The sequence below is a fragment of the Henckelia pumila genome, chromosome 3 (genome assembly GCF_033568475.1).
Source record: "Henckelia pumila isolate YLH828 chromosome 3, ASM3356847v2, whole genome shotgun sequence".
NCBI classification, from domain to species: Eukaryota; Viridiplantae; Streptophyta; class Magnoliopsida; order Lamiales; family Gesneriaceae; genus Henckelia; species Henckelia pumila.
In genome coordinates this window covers 47,254,947-47,278,687 of record NC_133122.1, presented here as the reverse complement: position 1 = coordinate 47,278,687, position 23,741 = coordinate 47,254,947, and the positions used below count along the sequence as shown (strand labels likewise).

The 23,741-nt window shown below is 34.4% G+C and overlaps 4 protein-coding genes, 2 long non-coding RNA genes and 1 other non-coding gene across 7 annotated transcripts; 3 read left to right on the top strand and 4 right to left on the bottom strand.

Moving 5' to 3' along the window:
* Window positions 1-240: 240 nt before the first annotated feature.
* Window positions 241-2,278, top strand: LOC140891660 (large ribosomal subunit protein eL36y-like). The gene is made up of 4 exons (XM_073300259.1): window positions 241-288; window positions 1,419-1,523; window positions 1,714-1,913; window positions 1,996-2,278. The coding sequence occupies exons 2-4, from the start codon at window positions 1,422-1,424 to the stop codon at window positions 2,024-2,026; spliced, it is 333 nt and encodes a 110-aa protein (XP_073156360.1). The 5' UTR covers window positions 241-288; window positions 1,419-1,421; the 3' UTR covers window positions 2,027-2,278.
* Window positions 2,279-2,406: 128 nt separating this feature from the next.
* On the top strand, window positions 2,407-15,099 carry LOC140888652 (F-box/kelch-repeat protein SKIP4). The gene is made up of 4 exons (XM_073296351.1): window positions 2,407-4,913; window positions 5,026-5,347; window positions 9,113-9,165; window positions 14,919-15,099. Exons 1-4 carry the CDS (start codon window positions 4,420-4,422, stop codon window positions 15,097-15,099), a joined length of 1,050 nt encoding a protein of 349 aa, XP_073152452.1. The 5' UTR covers window positions 2,407-4,419.
* On the bottom strand, window positions 5,989-7,609 carry LOC140891662 (uncharacterized). The gene is made up of 3 exons (XR_012152591.1): window positions 7,483-7,609; window positions 6,742-6,924; window positions 5,989-6,194 (listed from the first exon to the last, which is right to left on the bottom strand). It is a non-coding gene; the product is annotated as an uncharacterized lncRNA (long non-coding RNA).
* LOC140891661 (uncharacterized) lies at window positions 12,698-14,324 on the bottom strand. Its single transcript, XR_012152590.1, has 3 exons — window positions 14,198-14,324; window positions 13,457-13,639; window positions 12,698-12,909 (listed from the first exon to the last, which is right to left on the bottom strand). It is a non-coding gene; the product is annotated as an uncharacterized lncRNA (long non-coding RNA).
* A 330-nt stretch (window positions 15,100-15,429) lies between the features above and the next one.
* LOC140893337 (uncharacterized) lies at window positions 15,430-17,108 on the bottom strand. The gene is made up of 2 exons (XM_073302393.1): window positions 16,841-17,108; window positions 15,430-15,933 (listed from the first exon to the last, which is right to left on the bottom strand). Exons 1-2 carry the CDS (start codon window positions 17,067-17,069, stop codon window positions 15,713-15,715), a joined length of 450 nt encoding a protein of 149 aa, XP_073158494.1. The 5' UTR covers window positions 17,070-17,108; the 3' UTR covers window positions 15,430-15,712.
* A 1,963-nt stretch (window positions 17,109-19,071) lies between these two features.
* Window positions 19,072-21,874, bottom strand: LOC140891450 (voltage-dependent chloride channel 1, chloroplastic-like). The gene is made up of 4 exons (XM_073299942.1): window positions 21,029-21,874; window positions 20,348-20,515; window positions 20,012-20,218; window positions 19,072-19,491 (listed from the first exon to the last, which is right to left on the bottom strand). Exons 1-4 carry the CDS (start codon window positions 21,722-21,724, stop codon window positions 19,297-19,299), a joined length of 1,266 nt encoding a protein of 421 aa, XP_073156043.1. The 5' UTR covers window positions 21,725-21,874; the 3' UTR covers window positions 19,072-19,296.
* A 1,734-nt stretch (window positions 21,875-23,608) lies between these two features.
* Window positions 23,609-23,680, top strand: TRNAC-GCA (transfer RNA cysteine (anticodon GCA)). The gene has a single exon. It is a non-coding gene; the product is annotated as a tRNA-Cys (tRNA).
* The last annotated feature ends 61 nt before the right edge of the window (window positions 23,681-23,741 follow it).

The following is a 23,741-nucleotide window of genomic DNA, read 5'->3' as shown; positions in this document are numbered from 1 at the left end:
TTTTGACACTTGGAACTTAAAGCATTAGTGTTCATTTTAAAATATTTCAATCGATATCGCTAATAAAACTGATGAAAATGGGGATTTTTTTTTCGCATTGATTTCTTTTTTAAAGAAGAAAACCAGAAAAGATTGTGGTGTGAATTTTACCTAATTCAAGTTAGTTTTAAATAAATTAATAATAATATCAAAATTAGTGCCACGTGGATTCATTCTTCTATAAATAGAGCCGAAAACCACTAACATGATTTACAAACCCTACGAGCAGCTTCCGCCACTCCTCCGAAGGTAAGATATCGCCACCGCCGTTCTCTTTAGTTCTGCATCGGTATAGCTTCCATGCTTTTGCTCTTATAGTCGTGGAATTTGATTTTTCTCACTGTTTATGTAATATGTTTTTTGTAAACTTTACCTGCGGGAAAATTATTCATTACAACTTAATCGTCGATTAGACTGAGCTTTTACCTCGATTTAATGTTATTCAGTTGCTTCATCTGTTATATATTACCAGATCTACGAGGTTTTATGTTTTTATGTAATACTGAAGTATGCAGAAGTCTTTGTTTTCCTGCGGTCCATTTTTGAGGAAAATATTTTGATTGTATTGAACATTAGGAAGAAAATGATATATAAAGTTCATTACTTGACGTCTTTGGCATCACATGGCATTATTTTGTTGTGGTATTTAGTTACATCAATCCACGTGGATTTGGGATTTTGCAAATGAAAAATGAAACTGAATTTCTTGCAGCTCGCAGCTTTTGTAGTATCCTTCGGATACTTCGTTTGATACTTGACACACATGTTTTGTGGTTTTGCTTGTAAAAGCATGTTCCTCGGAAATGTGTTAATTTATAAGATCCAAGTTCTATTATTTTAAATTTTGTCATGTATTTGTGTGAGGTTAAATGATTCAAAGTATTTTATAAAACGGAGAAGTGTTTCTTTTAATGTCTATTCCTATGGAGAGAAATTATGAAGTGCTTGATTTGCGTTTTCTTTGGACTGTAAAGAAATATCAAAGGCTTTTAAACGAGCTCCTGAATTTGAATATATATATTTAGTATGTGATTTAAAGTTGTTATGGTTTGATGGCGATTTTTTAAATTATTCACCGATCATAGTTATTTAGCATGTGATGTCGTAATGTGTTGCAGTAATCCGACTTCTCGTGTTTAATATAGATATTTCCCTCGTGTTATTTAAAAGGCATTTTCCGTCGAGGCTTCCTTTTGCTAATTGATAAAGCTGTGATGTGCTCTATTGCTGTGGGTTTTAATGCTGAAAATAGAATCAATTATGATTCTGTTAACACATTCGTGAATACTGACTTCTTGTGCCATCATTTGTCTGAAACTATATTTTCTCTTGCAAAATATGTTTCTTCAGCTTGTTTGGTCATTTTTGTACTGTTGTAGGTAATGGCTCCCAAACAGCCTAATTCAGGACTCTTTGTGGGTTTGAACAAAGGGCATATAGTGACCAAGAAAGAGCTGGCACCTCGCCCTTCTGATAGAAAAGGGGTAACATTTCTCAGAGCTCTGTGGTGTTAATAGTTGATGTGTGCAATATGTGTACTTCGGTCTCTTTGTAATAATGAAATACGATGTTATTTCGCCGTGATTTGTGTCTCAAGGATACAATTGTAATTGGCATTAATGCATTATGGAGAAGCCATTGAGGTTGATGTGTTTTTTTGCCCTTTCTGGACAGAAAACCAGTAAAAGAGTGCATTTTGCTAGAAATCTCATTAGGGAAGTTGCTGGTTTTGCTCCCTATGAGAAGCGAATCACCGAGCTTCTCAAAGTTGGGAAAGACAAGCGGGCGCTGAAAGTGGCTAAGAGAAAGTTGGGCACCCACAAGAGGGCAAAGAGGAAGAGAGAAGAGATGGCATCTGCACTCCGGAAGATGAGGTGATTTGATCGTTACCGTTCTTATTTAATTCAATTTCATCTTGGTAGTTGTGCTAATATCATGCTTTTGGGGTCGCATCAGGGCTGCTGGAGGCGGTGAGAAGAAGAAATAGCCTGTTGCTCTTGAATCTACTTGCAGACATCTGTAGCAAAAAAACTTGTTAGGGTTTTAAGTAGTTTGTTTCGTTCAACTGAAGTTTACATCTTTTTTGTTGCGTCAGTAATGCCTTCAAGTTTTCATTCGAGTTTTGGATTAAGGTCCAGGTTTCGTTGGTATAAGTTTTATGTCCCAAAATTGCATGATGAATCCTTTGGTGAAACCCTGAAACTGAAACAAAATGATCTATTCAGTTTGCGTTCCTTTATGATGAACCCTATTCACTAAAAAAGTTTAAATTTTGGTCCTGCATTATCTGGTATGGATCTCTTCTTTTTATCGAATGGTACTTGTCTTGTCAAGGACTAGAATAACATGTACATGATGCAAACAAAAATAAATTATCTAGGTTTTAACATTTTACGAATTTGGATTTCAAATTTTGGTCCAAATAAGGTTTGTTAGACCGTTATCTATAGGCTGATCTAATGGTTATGAATAGATCATATATGAGTTTTCATATACAATGTTTTGTGACATTTGAGCAAACACATGCATATATTTCATTCATGGTCACTAGATCAACCTTACGGTAGGGTAGCATCGAATGAACTGCAACTAAGGTAAAATTTGTTGATTTGTTTTAGAATCCATGAATTTTGGATTTTTATTTTATTTTTTGAAAAATATATATTTCTGAACGAAAACTGGGCGTCTTGAAGCAACAAGTTGTGGACTGATTTATTTCTAATAAACTGTTTATGATTTTAAATCGACTTCTCCATCAATATAAAGAAAATTTTCTTTTTCAATATATTAAGTCATCTACCCCTTGCCAAATTGCATAGAAGATGGCGCCTCCAGCATTTGAACACATATTTTAAAATAAAAAATGTTATATTTTTTGGATAATATAACATATACTAGTTTATTTGAAAACAGAAGAAAAGTTTAACCAAACTTAATAATTATGCTTGATGTAAAAATGAGGGGAAAAAAAAAACCAACATATTTTGAAAAAAAGAGAATTATTTTTTATCGTGCTAGATTGCTAGTCCTTGTATTTTCTACGATGCTATTTCTATTATTTGTAATCTTCTGATTTGGGATTGTAACGACTCTGTTTTAGTTCAATAAAATTTTGATTTGGGTAAAATGTGGTATTAAAAATTATTTTGGAGAAGTTGTGGCCTTCATTCTTGTGGGCCGATATAAATCTGTATATATAAAATGGCCCAAGGCTCAAGCCCAATTTGGTGAACATCCATCAATTACCATCCGATATCGAATGTGATACATTATATTATAATTTTTTTTGAAGTCACATTATATTATAATTTCAATCCCCGCAAATCGTGTAACCTTTGTTGCTAAAGTTGGCCATTATTTAATTATTTAATGTATTTAATAATTGAATAAACGTGAATTCTTATCATAATTTTTACGAGCTGAATCTCCAAGGTAACTACTGAATACTGATGAAGGGTAAGTTTCTTTTTTTTCCCTCTGAATCATTTTCGAATTTGTACGTTGTTTATGATTTATATCAGCTTATTTGAATGAACATGATCGGTAAATTTATGTAATTCGTGTTTTCATCTACATGAATTTGTACGAAACAACCTCCTCCATTTTCTTAATATGTGCGATTTCCTGGAGTTTTGATCGTTGATGTGAGAGTAATTGGAAGAAATCAAATTTTAAGATATTTTATTTTCCTTTATTAACAAATGAGATCATTCGTTGATTTAAGATAAACTAAGAATTTGTGTGTAGAATGGAATCAAAATTGCCACTGCTGTCCATTGATACGTGCTTTGGTAGATAGTTGAATTTTTAAAATATATAGCTTAATGTATTGAATGTTTGAAGGTTTTTACAAAAATTGATTTTCAAATTTTTTTGGTATATAAAGTAACATTGTTAACAAAAATTTGAGATATTTAAGTCAGTTGTTCAAAATTATACCTCTAAAATAGGTACAGATTAACTTATTGGCGTTCTGATGAAATTAAGTTTGAGACGGAGGGAGTATTATTTACTTGTAAGTGTGCTTGAAATCGCTGGTTTCTGGCTTTCAAGCTCATTGGCTTTACACTTTTTGTTGAGAATCAATCTCTAAATATCTAGCTTCTTTGGTCTTTTCAAGTTTTTTTTTTTCCGCAGCAAAATCATTCATCTTTTTTCTTTTAAAAAATTGCTGTGTATCTGTTGAAACAGAATGACATAAAACGGTCTTCGTTCAGTTCAGAATAATGTTATGTAATCCATCACTATGTGTTTGCAGGACAATATCCAAAGTTGCAATTATGGTAATTAATGTTTTCGTTAAATTTTACCAGATAAGAGTTGCTGGTGTCCCTATTTTCCCATTTGATAGAAACTGGATCCTGTAGGCTTAGTAGTCCAATGGAACCACCTTCAGTTGGTGAGAAGTTAGATAGCAGGAGTGAGAGTTCCAGTGGATCAGAGCCATCAGCTTTAATTCCTGGACTTCCAGATGGCATTGTTGTTTCCTGCTTGGCAAGAGTTCCTCGGATGTACCATCCGCTTCTCAAACGTGTTTCAAAGGGATGGAAAGAGTTGCTATGCAGCAAAGAGTGGGTTTCTTATAGACTCAAACATCATGTAGCTGAGACGTGGATATATGCTTTGTGCATGAACAAGTTTGAGGAGCTTTGCATTTACATGTTGGATCCAAACCATTTGAAAAGAGGTTGGAAGTGCGTACAAGGGCTTCCAAGTTGCTTCTTGAAGAGGAAAGGTGTGGGGTTAGAAGTGTTGGGTACAAAACTCTTCCTGTTTGGAGGCTGTGGTTGGGTTGAAGATGCCACTTGTGAGGTCTGTTTTTATGATGCTCTGACGAATATGTGGAGTTCAGCTGTTTGTTTATCCACTCCAAGGTATATAAAACATCCTGGTTTCTTGCAGAAAAGTAGTAACAATAATTACTTTAAGTTTTAGTTTCGTTATTCTGATTGTCAATTGTTGTTAATAACAAGTTGTTATTCTTAGGAGCTATTTTGCTCATGAAGTTTTGAATGGAAAAATCTTTGCCATTGGAGGGCTTGGATCAAAATTAGGTCATACAAATTCTTGGGATTCTTATGATCCCCACACAAATTGTTGGAGTCCTCGTATAGACCCAAATTTTATTCCAGATGTTAAAGATTCTCTCGTCTCAGATGGGAAGATTTATGTAAAATGTGGTTCTTCAAGCATATTGTCTCATGCATATGCCATTGTGTACGAACCATTCAATGAAACTTGGAACCGTGCTGATGCCGATTTGGTCTCTGGCTGGTGTGGTCCTGCAGTTGTTATGGATATTGATTATTATTTGATTAAACTATAACGTATTTAAATTTTGTTGTTATATATGATAATTTTTTTTAATCTTTCCCACTATTGTTACTGGCCCCTCTCAATATTTAATCATGGCTCCGCCCCTGATTGTCGACGCATTTGACCCGGTGTGATGACCCGAGTTCTAATCTCTCATTAATCAACACTGTTAGACAATAATCAAAGTCTAAACAATTAATCAACAATGCTAGACAATAATCAAAGTCTAAACAAAAGAATAAAAAAAAAAAAAAAAAATTTTCCAAATGGATTGCCCTGCGCACGCGCGGCCTGTCCTCTCGCGCGCGCGCCGGCACCCAAACCCGAAACTCAAAGGGTTGGCTCGCGCGCGCGCGAGCAGGAGCTCGCTCGTGCGCCGGCCACTGCACCCGAAACAAAATGTTGGCTCAGCTGCTGTCAAAAATGAAATCAAGCCTACAATTGATTCAAGATCATCTCCTACAAAAGTCTAGACATGGTTTAATCAATCATAACATCTAACATGCATTCTAATATGCTATAATTGTTAGGAATAAACCATTCCAAGGCTTTACAACATAATCAAAATCTCATAAACATGCAATAATCTTGTCATATAAAAACTAGTTCAAGATACAACATGTTGGAGTCAAATATTTGAAACATTACTCAAATTTCAAATATAATAACAAGACCTTTAGATCATCCTTAACAAGTCTTGATACAAGTAACTTCTAAAATGATCATGTTTACGACTCAATAAACTTCATGACAGTTCAAACAACTCCTAACTCGGATCCTCACACTATATCTCTTCAATCCTTGTTCTTCATGATTGCTTTTGCCCTGTTCCAATCCCCCTATTGCAATGACACATACAACAAAACAATAGCCGGATAACTCCGGTGAGAAATATATTTCCCAGTAAAAGCAACTAAACATGCATATCAAACATATATCAAGATCATGATATAACAGTAAATACAATGCATGTTTTCAAAACAAGGTTCATTTCATCATTCGTCGGTTGGGATCCCGAGAAGTAGATATCATAACTAATCCACCGACTCTCCCGCTCGAGGTGGGGTTACTTATCTTTCTTCTCTAGACTTTGAAACAATCATATATGCAAATCAGACGCTAGGCTAAATCAACCACCCAGGCCATACATATACAATCCTTCAAATCGTCTATTCGAACGTTTCCGTTCATTTCAAAATCAAGGAATAAGTCTTCAAGATGAATGCAACATATATCATTATCAAAGCATTCATAACATCAAAAACTTATTTAATAACTCAAAGGAAAACACATAAGAGCAATTAAGAAAACAAGTATGTGATTTAAGGGAACTCGATACAAACCATCTCGAGTTGTAATCCCAATCAAATCGTAGTCCACTTTTACCTTCGTATATTGTCCGTTCTGAATTCTTCAACCTCAAACATGTACATCCATCTTCGTTCAATTCAATCCTTTCAGAATCGAGTCGAAATCATCAGCACATCTTCAATCAAACCATTTCAAATTTCAAGCGAACTTCCTCGGTTCACTATTCGACTTCTTGAGTTGCTTGAGCTCGTAGCATGTCTGAAATATACAGATTGCATCTAACAAAATCAGTATACAATCCCAAGTTCATTAGCTCAATCGTAGACTATCCATATGGTTTCAAAACATAACCAATCATCGTAGCGATTGACAATCGGGAATCGTTACGGTATCGAATTCATTTCTAATTTCAATTCAATTCATACAGCTTTTCAAATCAATACTACATCGTTTGAATATTCAAAACAGTAGCTAAACATATCAAATAACATCTTATCTCGACAATCATCTATCAAACTTGTCTCAAAACATCAATCGACGGCATAACGACTGAAAATCAGTAACCGACGAAATATCGTATTCGAATTCAATCTCATCTCAACATATGTGATCATAAACCAGACAAATAACCACATACCAGCAGCTAAAATTTCGAGAATACATGCTGGAGAATCCATACGATTCATTCAAAACTAAATCTTCAATCCGGTTTCGAATATAAACTAAACAACACGTCAAGAACAAGATCATATGCTCATGTACTGATCTCTGCCAATTTCGTTCTACAAAACATACTTAAAGTACTCAGAAACCTACATCAAATCGAAGTACTCGTCTCAAGGATTCCAGAACATCTTTCGGAATCGAAATCGGACGAACGGATCAAAAGTTACGGCATTTTGAAAATCGGAAAATCAACCAAAATGAAAAACGAGAAGGGTTCTCGGCTTCCACTGTTCAACTTTTGAATTTCATATGCAGCCTACACGTTTCACTCCTGAATTTAAGACTTAAAATCGGATATGTATTGAGTAAATTGCAATTTAGTCCCTAAAACTTCATAAATTGCAATTCAGTCCTCGGCCTTCGTTTTAATTCAATTTCAATCCTACATAATTTAAGAATATTAGAATTTAAATCAAAACTCTAAATATTCCCAAATTAAATATACTCGGATTAAAAGTAAATTAAATTCGGATTAATTAAATAATCCTGGCTATTTGCAATTTAGCCCTTCAACGTCGATAATTGCAAATCACTCCTTGATCAGGTTAAATCTTCAAAATTCATCTTCTTTAATTTCCGAAACATGAAATTAAATCTTCAATTCCATAAATATTCAAATCGAATATTTATTCTTTTAATTTAAGAATTCTCGGAATTTAATTCTCAAAATCCACATATTCTCAAATTAAATATTTTCAGCTCGGAAATTAAATCTATCATTTTCATAACTCCTCAAATCAATGTTAGCCCATAATATGGAGTTTAATTCTCAAATTCCATAATTACTAATTGACTATTTTCGGGCCTTACAATTCCTCCCCTCTAAGAAATGATTTCGCCCTCGAAATCGTAGTCACGCCAAATATCAAATCTGATAGACTGAATGAATATCTGAAGTTATTCTCACTTCAATCATCAGTTGTAATCAAATACTGTAAAGAATTCTCTCTGAGTTGTTTCTATTCTAAATCAAGAATCTGTCGAATATTCGACTTACCTCGGAATCTTTTCATTAGTCCTCTTGTCTGATTCAAGTACACAGAAGGAATCTATCAATACTTCCTTACTTTAGATACATGAAACAATTCAGAATCATTGTATTAAGCTGAAAAGAATAAATCTTTTCTATCCTCGATTCCATCTGACATCTTCTTCAATGAAGTTCAATATTCACCTTCATATTCTGATTCTGTAAATGAAATTCTATGAATTGAATGATGTTTCACGAATAACTTTTTCCGCTTAACTAATCAGTTTTAGCTTCATAAGTTATATCTATCATTCAATTACCAATTCTGGTTCTTCTTTTCCGTTTTCTTCTATACAGATTCATCGTCAAATTCGTTGTGTATCTCAAATCAAACTCGACCTGATATCGACAAATCATGTCTGATCTGATGTCATATACCTCGGTAATATCATTTCAACCCAAGAAATCGGATTTCTTTTCATCATAACATCATATCATTAACTCAAAATTGGCTCAATAGCTATTACAGGAATTATAATCCTCAAGTGGCAACATATCAAATCAAATAATACCGAATCAGGTATTAAAGTTTTGAGAATATCGTCAATATGTGGAAAATCGACTCAGATAATCCATCAATCGAATTCAACTCTCAGATCATCAGTCAATTAATCGATGCCACATTCTGTCAAATAAATCTAAAGTCTTAATTCGGACAATAGATTTATTCCTGTACTTTCTTAATATCTCTATCGTCTTCACAAATCTGAATGGATAGCTGTTCGTCACATCTCATACAGAGTATTCGGCCAAATTCTGATTAGTCTATTCAGACTATCAATTAATCAGAGTATAATAGTTGTAGTCACAGATTTCAAAGTCTTCAAAACTGTGGATAATCGATATTATATCAGATAAAAAGGTTCATTCTTACCAATTCGATTCATCATCTCTGACTCTTCTTCCCATTCAAGGATAATGTATTGTACCTTTTTCTCAAAAAGTACTCAATGTCTTCGGATCTTCTGTATTACAACGTAATAATAAACCCAAATGTTTCAATCTGAAACATTATTTCCTGGCTTACTGTTCATCTTGCAACGAATTTAATCATAATTCAGTGACTTGTTCATACAGACAGATCATCGTATACAGTAATGTTCATGAATCAATTCATAACTACCACCTGTTTACCTCATCTATACTGTTTCATCACGGTAGTTGTGGCAAAATATTCTTTCAAATTATAATCTTGGTTCAATGTTTGGAGTCTCCAAACTAATACTGAATTCATCTGATCAACGATTTTCAATTTCATCAGAAATTTTCTGTACATTTAACTTCACAAACGTACTAATTCTGTTACTTCTATTTGCTTTATCAAAAGATAAAACAATTATCAAATGAATATCGAATTCATAGTTGTGCAATTCTTCAAATTCGGATATCTCTTTTCGGAAATATCAAGCACAATCAACTAACCAATCATAATATAATTCATTCATTCGGATCTGAGGCTTCAATTCATATCTGGCATTCTGTACTGAATTCTAATCATTTCAGTTTACTTTCTGTGTTGCTTTTATCTTCTGAACAAGTCTGCCTTACTTCCAATCGAAAAACAATCAGTCTGCTTGGTGTTATATTCATCTGAATATTCAAATCAGAATACACAGAAATCTGAAATCAATTCATCGGATGCCTATTTCATTCCTTATTCATATCTCCAAATACCGACAAATCATATCATCTAACCCAAAAATCAGGGATCATATTCAAATTCTTCTATCAGTTACGAGTCACAATCTTAAATACGCCGAAATAACATCAAAGGATCAATAATTCTCAAAATCAAAAGAAATAAATCAAGATTGAGAAAATCCCTCAATCAAGGTCATCCAAAATCGAATCTTCTGGATAACAAACTCTGCAAAGTGAAAACAACTCACTTGCATCACATAACTCAGAATGAGTAAATCACTCAGGCTCCATGAACAAAACAAAGAGAGCCACTCGAAATAAAATATTTCAAGAATTATATGTCCAAATGATGTATTCGATTCAGCATAATCACAGAAAAGACTCATCTGTAACTGATTTTCATATCATCATCTATCTTTCTGTTAAACCTCAAGATTAATCTTCAATTCATAATCTCATCAAGTCGGTAATTCATAAATTCTTCAATTATTCAATTCAATATTGAATTCCAGTTCACAACTTAAACTAAAGTCAAATCTTACTGGAATATATCTGTAATCTCTATTCAGTAGCATACTTATCAATGCTAATTTAGATCTTGAACATATCTCGTGCATCGAATATCCTAATTTCGGCATATTTCTGTAATCAAACATCAAATATCAAATCAAAATAATAGAATCTTAAGTCGAGATTCTATATCATCATATTCATATGCATATCATGTTCTTGTTGGTCTAATGCTATTGCTTCTTATCATCATACCGATTGGTTAATTCACAAAATCCAGTGATGCAAGAATCTGCATCTATCACTAATCAGTACTTAGGTAAATTCTCACATGAACAAGATCATGTTCAGTTTCAGTTCATGGAAGCAATAGTTCGAGTCTTCAGTTCCACAAAATCTCTTTTCTGATACAGAGGTAATCATATAATAAGCTTTCAGCTATTATGTATTTATTGCACCAATAATAAAAAGATCAAAACAAAATAAATCTGTTATCTGAAATTTTATTCTCAGGTGCAATTTCATTCTGATCCTCTGTATACTTCTGGAATTTATTCATTGAATAAATTTTAGCACATCTGTCTGACTTGTTCTTACACTGTTTGTTCGGATATCCTTCTCCACAAAGAGTGTAATAAATTTTAATATACTAGGCATTCTGAATCGGATTAATCCATCTCGACTTGCTAGATATATCATTCACTTAATATCTGTTCTGACATAAAAAAAAATTGTAGATAGAGTTGTAAGTATCTCACAGACTCTTTCATGTCTACAATTTCATTCTCCTAACTCGTCATTCAGCTACAATTCTTTTAGACAGGTATATGTCTTTAACTAAAATGTTTCAGTCGTTAACATCTATTCAGACATAATCTGCAGATTCAAGCCATGAAATAATTCACTCAATCTTGAGCTTTTCCTCATCTACAATTCAAAGAATTGTAATAGACTTGAAAATTCTACTAAAGCATTCCTCACATTCAAAAAGATGCAACTTCTACATGGTATATTTTCTTTCTCATCATTTCTATCTGTTGTGGCAAAGAAGTATAAACAAAATTATATTCTAAGCACTTACCAACAATCAACATACCTCTGCCTTCTTATCATTTCTTTATCAAAATCCCTCAGCTGGTTGCTAGATTTCGAAGTTGGTATTCAATCAATCTGATCCAATAGTTAAACAACTAATCAAGTTCTTCAAACCAACTACAACCCTCAACATCATCAATTTGCTAATCTTCTATGCTGTTCAATCAGAGATACTTCATTCAGCTGAGCAATACCGTTCTGTTCTGTTCAATCTGACCATACCATTCTGTTCAGTCTGGCCATACTATCTGTCAGTCTGGGGTGCTTACATCATCCAAAGAACATATGGGTGCTTACATCACCCGGGAAAAATCTTATAACAAAACAGTAAAAATGCCAAATAGTTACAAATCAGTAAATCAGGCAGTTCAATTTCAAAGATAGATCATGCTCACATGCAATTTATCAATTTATCGAATTATCAAATCAAGTAATGCATAATCATGCAATACAATCAATGCATGTGACTCGATCTACCCCGCTCAGCTTCTATCTCAGTCCAAGAATTTAGGGCTCTGATACCACCTGTTGTGATGACCCGAGTTCTAATCTCTCATTAATCAACACTGTTAGACAATAATCAAAGTCTAAACAATTAATCAACAATGCTAGACAATAATCAAAGTCTAAACAAAAGAATAAATTTTTTTTTTTTTTTTTTTTTCCAAATGGATTGCCCTGCGCACGCGCGGCCTGTCCTCTCGCGCGCGCGCCGGCACCCAAACCCGAAACTCAAAGGGTTGGCTCGCGCGCGCGCGAGCAGGAGCTCGCCCGTGCGCCGGCCACTGCACCCGAAACAAAATGTTGGCTCAGCTGCTGTCAAAAATGAAATCAAGCCTACAATTGATTCAAGATCATCTCCTACAAAAGTCTAGACATGGTTTAATCAATCATAACATCTAACATGCATTCTAACATGCTATAATTGTTAGGAATAAACCATTCCAAGGCTTTACAACATAATCAAAATCTCATAAACATGCAATAATCTTGTCATATAAAAACTAGTTCAAGATACAACATGTTGGAGTCAAATATTTGAAACATTACTCAAATTTCAAATATAATAACAAGACCTTTAGATCATCCTTAACAAGTCTTGATACAAGTAACTTCTAAAATGATCATGTTTACGACTCAATAAACTTCATGACAGTTCAAACAACTCCTAACTCGGATCCTCACACTATATCTCTTCAATCCTTGTTCTTCATGATTGCTTTTGCCCTGTTCCAATCCCCCTATTGCAATGACACATACAACAAAACAATAGCCGGATAACTCCGGTGAGAAATATATTTCCCAGTAAAAGCAACTAAACATGCATATCAAACATATATCAAGATCATGATATAACAGTAAATACAATGCATGTTTTCAAAACAAGGTTCATTTCATCATTCGTCGGTTGGGATCCCGAGAAGTAGATATCATAACTAATCCACCGACTCTCCCGCTCGAGGTGGGGTTACTTATCTTTCTTCTCTAGACTTTGAAACAATCATATATGCAAATCAGACGCTAGGCTAAATCAACCACCCAGGCCATACATATACAATCCTTCAAATCGTCTATTCGAACGTTTCCGTTCATTTCAAAATCAAGGAATAAGTCTTCAAGATGAATGCAACATATATCATTATCAAAGCATTCATAACATCAAAAACTTATTTAATAACTCAAAGGAAAACACATAAGAGCAATTAAGAAAACAAGTATGTGATTTAAGGGAACTCGATACAAACCATCTCGAGTTGTAATCCCAATCAAATCGTAGTCCACTTTTACCTTCGTATATTGTCCGTTCTGAATTCTTCAACCTCAAACATGTACATCCATCTTCGTTCAATTCAATCCTTTCAGAATCGAGTCGAAATCATCAGCACATCTTCAATCAAACCATTTCAAATTTCAAGCGAACTTCCTCGGTTCACTATTCGACTTCTTGAGTTGCTTGAGCTCGTAGCATGTCTGAAATATACAGATTGCATCTAACAAAATCAGTATACAATCACAAGTTCATTAGCTCAATCGTAGACTATCCATATGGTTTCAAAACATAACCAATCATCGTAGCGATTGACAATCGGGAATCGTTACGGTATCGAATTCATTTCTAATTTCAATTCAATTCATACAGCTTTTCAAATCAATACTACATCGTTTGAATCTTCAAAACAGTAGCTAAACATATCAAATAACATCTTATCTCGACAATCATCTATCAAACTTGTCTCAAAACATCAATCGACGGCATAACGACTGAAAATCGGTAACCGACGAAATATCGTATTCGAATTCAATCTCATCTCAACATATGTGATCATAAACCAGACAAATAACCACATACCAGCAGCTAAAATTTCGAGAATACATGCTGGAGAATCCATACGATTCATTCAAAACTAAATCTTCAATCCGGTTTCGAATATAAACTAAACAACACGTCAAGAACAAGATCATATGCTCATGTACTGATCTCTGCCAATTTCGTTCTACAAAACATACTTAAAGTACTCAGAAACCTACATCAAATCGAAGTACTCGTCTCAAGGATTCCAGAACATCTTTCGGAATCGAAATCGGACGAACGGATCAAAAGTTACGGCATTTTGAAAATCGGAAAATCAACCAAAATGAAAAACGAGAAGGGTTCTCGGCTTCCACTGTTCAACTTTTGAATTTCATATGCAGCCTACACGTTTCACTCCTGAATTTAAGACTTAAAATCGGATATTATTGAGTAAATTGCAATTTAGTCCCTAAAACTTCATAAATTGCAATTCAGTCCTCGGCCTTCGTTTTAATTCAATTTCAATCCTACATAATTTAAGAATATTAGAATTTAAATCAAAACTCTAAATATTCCCAAATTAAATATACTCGGATTAAAAGTAAATTAAATTCGGATTAATTAAATAATCCTGGCTATTTGCAATTTAGCCCTTCAACGTCGATAATTGCAAATCACTCCCTGATCAGGTTAAATCTTCAAAATTCATCTTCTTTAATTTCCGAAACATGGAATTAAATCTTCAATTCCATAAATATTCAAATCGAATATTTATTCTTTTAATTTAAAAATTCTCGGAATTTAATTCTCAAAATCCACATATTCTCAAATTAAATATTTTCAGCTCGGAAATTAAATCTATCATTTTCATAACTCCTCAAATCAATGTTAGCCCATAATATGGAGTTTAATTCTCAAATTCCATAATTACTAATTGACTATTTTCGGGCCTTACACCCGGCCACCCTGTCGACTTGTGGCCGTTGATAAGAAAATGTTTGTTATCGGGAAGGGACTGAGTACAGTGATGTTGGATGTTCGAGATATTTATCGTGTGGATCGCGTTTTGGTGAGTTCTTCTGTTCCAGGTTTGATCACCGTGAACGACGTTATTAGCTGCAAATCTCTAGCTATTTGAGTTTCTTCTGTACATATAATTTGCAAAGTTGATCTCTGTATATTCATACTTTGCAACACATTGTATTGATACGAGTCTACCTATTGAACTTTGCAGACGTATGAGTTGGGGTATTGTCGTTCTTTGAAACAACCTAATTCACATAGCTCTTCGGATGGAATGATTTGAACTTTACAGAAATATTTCGTGGATGATAATATGATATAGAGATTAAAATTTTCTAACAAGACAAAAAATTCAAAAGATCCAAACAAATAGGAAGTGCAGAATACTTAAAAATCAAATCATGAGGACTCACTTTTGTCTGCTTCTCAAATTAAAATTTAAAAAAAAAAAATCCCTACTCAAAATCTATGAATACGTTCCTCCAAATTCCCAAGCAAGTACCTCACACGTTCATCTCAATTCCTGTCTAACTAGTCATCCTTTCGGACCATATATGACATTATCAACCACTTCACATATTTATGCAGTTTAGATTTTAGAAGACATGGTTATGGGTCCACACAAATAGTTCATCTAATGCAGATTGATATACACTGCTCGAGTATCAAGCACAACAATTTGTTTAGAAATAAAAATGACACCAAGGAAGTAAATGCACAATACTAGTTCAACTAGTCCTTTTCCTTTTAAAGGCAGGATGGATAACGTCATTGGGCAACTCCAATTTATCGATCCTCACCATATATTCTTTCATCCTCTGCATGACAATTTGCATTTTAGAGGCATTAGTTGAAATCTTTTGCTTAAGTAGGTGTATTTTCTCTTCTTCTTCCTGATCCTCTCTGACTAACAAGGCCATGCTCCCTGACTCGACAGGTCTCGCCGCACCTGCACAAAGGGAAAAAATTCTCTATTAAAGAAAAGACAATCTTATGTTAATTATACCAAACAATGACATGGAAACCATGCAATGATGCAATTAACAAACATTATTCAGAAGACCAATAATAACAAACGAGCAGATTTACTTGACATTCAAAAAAAGCCCACAAAGGAGAACATACAAGTGCACAACCATGAAGGGGCACACTTTGTTGGGAATTAGCTTAGGGAAAGTCTATTCATATTTTTCAGTTTCTATGCTAAAAGATGCAGTCTTGGTTGCCAGACAACAAAACGAAAATGAATCATTGCTCAAACTTCAGACTCGAAGCTGGTCAACAGCCAGCATCAAAAGGTGATGTTACATACAGAATATGAGACCTTCATGAATTGATCGAAGTGTGCTATGAACGACTAACAAATTTCTTAAACTAATGGAGAAGCAAAAATTGCAAGTTGCAGTCTTCTTCTCAGAAGGCTTATATTTTTGCTTGCATAGACCATCAAAGACCCCTAAAAACTAGTCCGAGAAGCAAGTGTAATTTCTTCCAACCAGAACATGACTTCTGACATAGTTCCTCAATTCGAATTCAAAAGCATTTGAGTGTAGGGCATGCGACTGAATAGTGGATCATGGGGCCTATCCCAAACTCTTGGTCACTTCAACTACGGATATAAATGATATGGGTATTTTCCTAATCATAATTCTGGCAAACATTAAATTTAAAAAAAAAAAAAAAAAAGCTAAAGGGGTTCAAGACCTTGCAGAAAGATTAAACATTTAGTCATTTCTCATCTTTCAGGATTTTCACAGGGTGAGGCGAATCCCATATTCCCACAATACAACATAACAGATAATGTAAACCCTAAAAGCGGATCCTAAAGCGCACAGAAGCAAAATCAAACAACTGACCCTGGCTAACCCCAACTTCCGAATCCGACCCAGTAACCATTCCAACTTCCGGGTCGGGTACAATGGGTCGTTGAGATGAAAGAAGAGAAGCAAGAGTTGAGGTGAGTTGATTGGGAAGTGAGGTTCTGTAGTCCAGCACCTTCTCCGCCATTCGCTCCACTTCTTTCTTCAGCTTCGACACCTCATCTTCTTCCTCCGATTCACCGTCGTTTCGTGCTCGTATCGACATTTGAACTTCGCACCTTTTCCCTCTCAATTTTGAGATCGGTATTTGGGGGGTTCAGGACCGGAAATTTGAGTTGAAGTGGGTCTCTTTTTATTTTGTGGACTTTTGGGGACTGCTTTGATAATAATTTGAATTCATGCTTTTGGTATTTATTTCATTATTTGCATTTAACTCCCTCAAGTTTGTAAGTACTTTCTCCATCCCACTAATTTAATATGCATTTCATTTTTCACCATTCACAATTTAGTTTCTTAATGTTATTTTTCATACTCTTTCACCACTTTACAAATGAATATCATTAACTACATGTACAATTATAGTTTCAAAAAAAAAAAAAAACTATGTGTACAATTATTTTATTCTCAAAACACTAACAAACTTTATTTAAACTAAAAAAACGTTAAGATTGTGACAGTATGTCACATAACTATATTCATGAGCCGTGAAAAGTAATACCAAGCCGGTTCATCTTATACCCAAGGAGCGGCCAAGGGCGGAGGCAAAGCTAGTAGCCCGGGTGACAAAAAAAAAAAAAAATATATATATATATATATTGAATTTGAGCCAAATTTATTAATAGCCCGGTGGCTCGGTTTGAAAAATAAAAAGAGTCCGGCTTAATCATTAAAACAAAGTGGGCTAATGAAAAAAAAATTATAAATTAAGTATAAGTTTAATTTATTAATAGCTCGTGACCCAATTTCAAAACTAAAAAGAGTCTATCGCAACCCATAAAATATAGTGGGATAAAGAAATAGGTTTTTTTCTAGTTCATATTTTCTATTTGTATAAGTAGAGAGATAAGAATGTGTACGAGAGATAAAAGAGAAATGATGGGTGAGAGAAAATAAATTAGCCAACTTGTTTTTTTTTCATATTCTTTTTTTTATTATTAATTAAAAAGGTCCACAAACAACTTAATACAATATTCTTTCTTTTTCTTCCATTTGTTTAATTAAAGTTTTATCAATCTAATGTTGAAAAATGGTTATTATTTGGAAAATAATTAGTGCTCATTTGATTATTTGGTAGATATAAATTGAAACCACTGTTTTATTTTTAATAAATAATTAAAATCATTATATTGTATTTTAATAAATAATTATTTTACTTCAATTTTTTAGTTCATAATTATAATATTGGACTACCTTTACTAAGTTTTCTTTTAAAAAAACATTGATTTATTTACATGTATGAGTTTATTTAAAATTAATATTGAATGTTTTTATTTAAATAACGTGGACGTCAAATTTTAATATTTTTAGATGATATATCTTCGAATTGCATATATTAGGTATTTTGTAAGACATTATATATTAATGTATTAATTTTTTTTATGATTCATGTATATTATATTTTAGAAAAAATATTTTTTTTGGTTCATTAACTTATCTATGTTTTGGTTTTAGTTCATTAATTTTTCAAAATTTAGTTTTGGTACACTAACTTTTAATTTTCAGTGATTTTGGTCAAACTGCACACGTGTCAGCTAGACATTGACACACATCAGCATTTTCCGGGTGACGTGTGCCAATTTCTAGCTGACACGTATGCAGTTGGACCAAAATCACTGAAAATTAAAAGTTAGTGTACAAAAACCAAATTTTGAAAAGTTAATGGACCAAAACCAAAACGAATAACTTAATGGACCAAAAAAAATATTTACCCTATATTTTACTATTATTGTACTCTATATTTATTTTTTTCAAAGTTCAACTAGTTTTTTAAAGTTATTTTAAAAATTCATGTCACAAGCATTTCGTGAGATGATATTAAAATTGAAATTGTAGTTATCGTGACCATTGCAAAGAGCTATGCATAAACTCGATGATTCAATTTTTTTAAAAAAAGGAGTTCAGCACAACCCAAAAAGAATTAGAAAAAAATACAGATAGAGAGTATACACATTCTCAAAATTTAAACCAATAGAAGTGAATATTATAGCACGAGTAGAATCAAATTTCTGGCTCCTCCATTCCTTATACCATTACTTGCTCATTTCAACTAGTATGCAAATTTATAGCCTTGCCATTTTTCCATTTGAAGAAATTGATGGTTCGCGTTTATGGGGAAATAGAAGATAAGATACACGATGCACATATACACACAGAGCAGCAGGGAATCAATATTCTTGGATATATACATGTATAATATTGGAGAAGTAACTAACTAATATTACAAAGTTGAACCAAAAATCTCTGGACTCTCACATGAGGTAGAAGATAATGTCTTAACCAGGTTGTCTGCCTTCCGAGGTAGCACATCCATTTTGAACCTGCTTGTTACAACGCATTGTTTTCTTCGCCTTTAAGCGATCCTTGATCAACTCCTCGTTTCTCATAACATCCTTGATGTTTCTATTTGCCATATGACAGAGCTCATCTAGAGCAAGCATTGGAAAGGGTTCTTCTATAAGAACACCTACCTGCGGATAATATTCGATGACAAACAAAAAAGTTGTGTGAAGAGACTTTACAAATGAGCAGATTCCATGAAGTATATGCAGTTGTATTAGTAGTAATTTAGCGTAGGTTCGATCTTCTATCATCGTGCCAAAACTCAAACTCATTGTAATGATGTAATTCAAACATTTTCATAGCTCAGAAGGCAAGATTACACTTTTGTGGCATATAGATGCTCGCACATGATAACCAGTTGGAGCTCCACAATAATCCTCTCCATTGATCATTAAAACATTTTGCAACTCAAGAAAATGAAACAGACAACCTTGGCTCTACTATTAATGGTATGATCGTGCATCTATCCCATGACAAGGGCTGTAATCTGTAGTAATTGCGTCATTTAAATTTTTAAACTGTACGGCAACCCAATTCAATACCCTTATATTAGTCATTTCATCAAATAGGACAACAAGGAACATCACTGATCCCAGCAACTACGAATCATGGGAAGTATTTGGTTTATCAAAATAAAAGAAAAATTACCTCCTCGATGCAAAATAAAGAGGCGGCACTGATAAAAGTAGCAGGCACAATGATCCAGTGACAATCATCCCAAAGTATAATGGGAAGTGTAAAATGCCAGAGGACTAGAAATCTTGAGGTTAATCTTGTGTATGAGAGAGGAATCGGTATACCAACCAGCAGTTCGCAAATCTCGATGCCTTCATGAAAACAAGAAAGTTTTGTTTCCTGCAATACCATTTGACATAAAAATCGATTTGGGAAACAATTAACAATTTGCTCATCCAAATTGCTGAACAAGTCCAAGTACTGCCATCCAGAAAAGGAAAAAGGTTTCTGAGATATGTTCCAAATTACCAAACACTGGCGCTTTGACTCCTCAATTTCTAGCAACTGAAGGCTTTGAGAGATAAGCTCGATGATGCACCGAGGACGATGATTTGAACTGAGAACCATGGCTAAATCATCAGTGTCAAGTAAATTTCGAAGATCTTTGTTGATATCAGATTCATAGGTGATATGGCACTGCATGAGGAGTTTATAATTAATACATCATTCAGTGGTGTTTCTGACATAAACTTGATCAGTGAGTACAGGAATCAAAGCAAACTTGCTTAGGAACTAAAACTAGGAAGATTGAGTATTATTTTAAGCTGCATTTAGGACCCTTTTTGTACCTGAAAGTTGAAACTTGTCCAAGAAAGTCTTAGATTCAGCCGTTGCGCGATACTTTAACACAGGATTCAAAGCATCTATGCTAGTTATAATTGCTTTAATCATACTCGAATCGATTAAACAAAGGCATACAGAAGAAGCTAGCTGAACATACTCGACAGACAAATCTACCGAGCCGTAGGATTTCCACCTAATAAAATGCTACAAGTTCTAACTAATAAATCAATTTACAGGCATATACCCAAACCAATATCAAATATTCGAGTATTCAGATAGCTTCTGACTAGAGATAGAGAAGGAAAGTAAATTTAAAAATGAATTTGCCAAATTTAAAATGACATAGGAAAGAAAGGAATTCCAAACCTTAAGAGCAACTGGGAATGCCATAATGTACTGCAAAATTGCCTTCTTTAACAGCGCATTACTCGGGCTCGACACACTTGCAATCACTTGCCTGGCAAGGTCATTTGTCCCCGCAAGAACCTTAGTCCAAGCCTTCTTCCCTTCCTCAAACCTCGAATACGAGGCTTCGGTTCTGAAAACCAGCAGCAGAGCAAGAGCCGGGGCAGTCAACTGATAAGGCAAAGGAGGGGCCCTCAAAATGGGGAAACTTTCCGGCAGCCATCCCATAGAAACTGCAGTATTATAGGAAGCTATAATCACCGCAAAAGACGTAAACACGATAACCGGCGGAACCAATGACAAGATCACCCGCGAACTTAAACTAGACAAGAAATGCCTCACATGTCTTGAAGAGCTTCTGTGCTGAACCCATTTTTCATGGTCATACAAGGCTCTTCTCTGCACCATGCCTCGCTCTTTTATACCATCAGCCCAATCGGGTATAGCTTTGAGCATGGAGAAAAGGGTCGAATCTTGATCTGAAGGAGAGTTGGAGTTTCCCGAAGGCTGTGATGAACAGAGAAATAGAAGGGGAAGTCTACGTGGTTTCTTGGAGTGGATTGGAGAAGGGGGGTTGCGAAATCTGAGGAGGGTTCTGGGATTCAAATGAGTAGAAGAACAAGAAGGTGAAACATGGGGTCGAGCAGGGTTTCTCATCTGTGGGATTCAAGAATCGAGGGTTTTAGGGGTGAACTGGAGGAGACAAGCTAGTGCGTGAAAATTGTGCGTGTGAAAATCGGATTAGAATAGTTACAATTAACGGTCATTAACGACTCCGAGGTCTTCTTCTTCCCCTTTGCACTTTTATTGGTGAAGAAGAATACGTGGGAATTCCTTTTTATTAGATTGAATTACTGTAGTATGTTTGTGCTTGGATTCACACTTGAGACAAAATCGAGTGTGCTTGGATTCACACTTGTGACAAAATCGAGGTTGATTTAGCTAGTGTTTGCAATCTTTAAAAATAAAAAAATGCCTACAATATTTATAACAATAATATGGTGATATTTTGCTATTTTATCGTGAGATTTTATATTTAATGTTTCTTGAGATTTTGTTAAAGTAAATTCTTGTTTTGATTTTTTTGTGTTGTAAGATTTGGTGTACAAATTTCGTTGTACTTAATAATCATTCTATGATGAAAATAGAATAACTACCTCTTTTTTATGTTGTGTACATATGCAGGTATACAATCCACTATCACAAAATTATACAAAATGTTTTATTAATTTAGCCTTACCAATGAGCTCTCCAGCCAACCATTCCAGTAAGGAATGGGATATTTAATCACTCTCAAACAGGGTGGCCTCCCTACTCGATTCAAAAGAAGAAGATCTGCTCTACTGTCGCAAGGAAATGCCGAGCCTTTCCAGCAATGGGGCATTCTCACATAGCGAGCACCTCGACACCAGAGCTGAATCATATGATGAAAGATATATTCAAGGAGAATGGAACACTCATCAGTTCGAGCCTGATTATCCCTAAACCGCAGCAGCGAGGGACAACCCGCCCATACAGCCAGCGGGGAAAGTGCAACACTATGAGACTCCTTGGGCTAGGTCTCGAATGTATCTAGCCGCTTTCTCAAGCACAGGAAAAAATCCGATTCAATAGAATTTATTCGGATAAATCCCTAGCCCTTGGCCCGATGAAAGTACTCAATAGAATCCGATTCAGTCAGTCGTGGTTTTACATTTCCACCTTATCTCTTATACGCTGATGATATTTTGATTCCCATTTTACCTTTAGAGCTAGGAATCGGCGCTAGCGCATACCCCGGGGTGATCATCACCACCTGCATGCCCGGGCCTCTTGGAGGTCGGGTGGGGAGAAAGTGGCCGTTGCCTCCGCTTGAGCCTCCAAAGATAAAGGCATTCATTCAAGAGTAAGCCCCTTCTATCTCGCGCACAGCACAGCGTTTACGCCAACTCCCTCTAATGCCCCGATACAGCCAAAAAGTTTAAAATAAGCCTGTGTTTGTTGTTGAGAACTCTAAAAACGGAAAAAGGATTTGATAATTTGTAGGATATGGAATCATAGTTTATATAGAATTAGGATAGAAAGGTATCCATTAACCCTAGTCTAAAAATAAAAAATCTAGACCTATTAATTTAATCAGTTGAATTTATTTAATCAATTCGAAATAGTAGAAATAATAATAGAAATAATAGTAGAAATAGAAGGAGCCCTTTTTGCAAGCATCACTCTTAAAAATAAGAGTGATTATAGAGATTTTTTTCACAAATTTGTTAAAAAAAAATCTCCATAAAACGAAGACAATCTTCATAATCACTTATTTTTAAAGGTTTTAAATACTAACTTAATCTCAATCAAATTTATCAGTTCAAGTTCAATCACGTGATTTTGTTATGTTCCAATGAGGTTGACTAATATTTTACTTTTTAAACAACTTTTTTCTTATGGATATTGAATGAATAATATGAAAGTTTAGTAATTAAAGTAAATGCATTATTTAATAGACGGTAAGTATGTAAGTTAAGTTTTTATTATATAAAACAAGTGGAAGATTCCAGCATCAAAGGGTCCATAGCTCAGTGGTAGAGCAATTGACTGCAGATCAATAGGTCACCGGTTCGAACCCGGTTGGGCCCTTCATTTCTTATTTTCTTTTATTTTCGTTTTCCGGTGCTAACCGAACAGTTTTTTTCAGGTT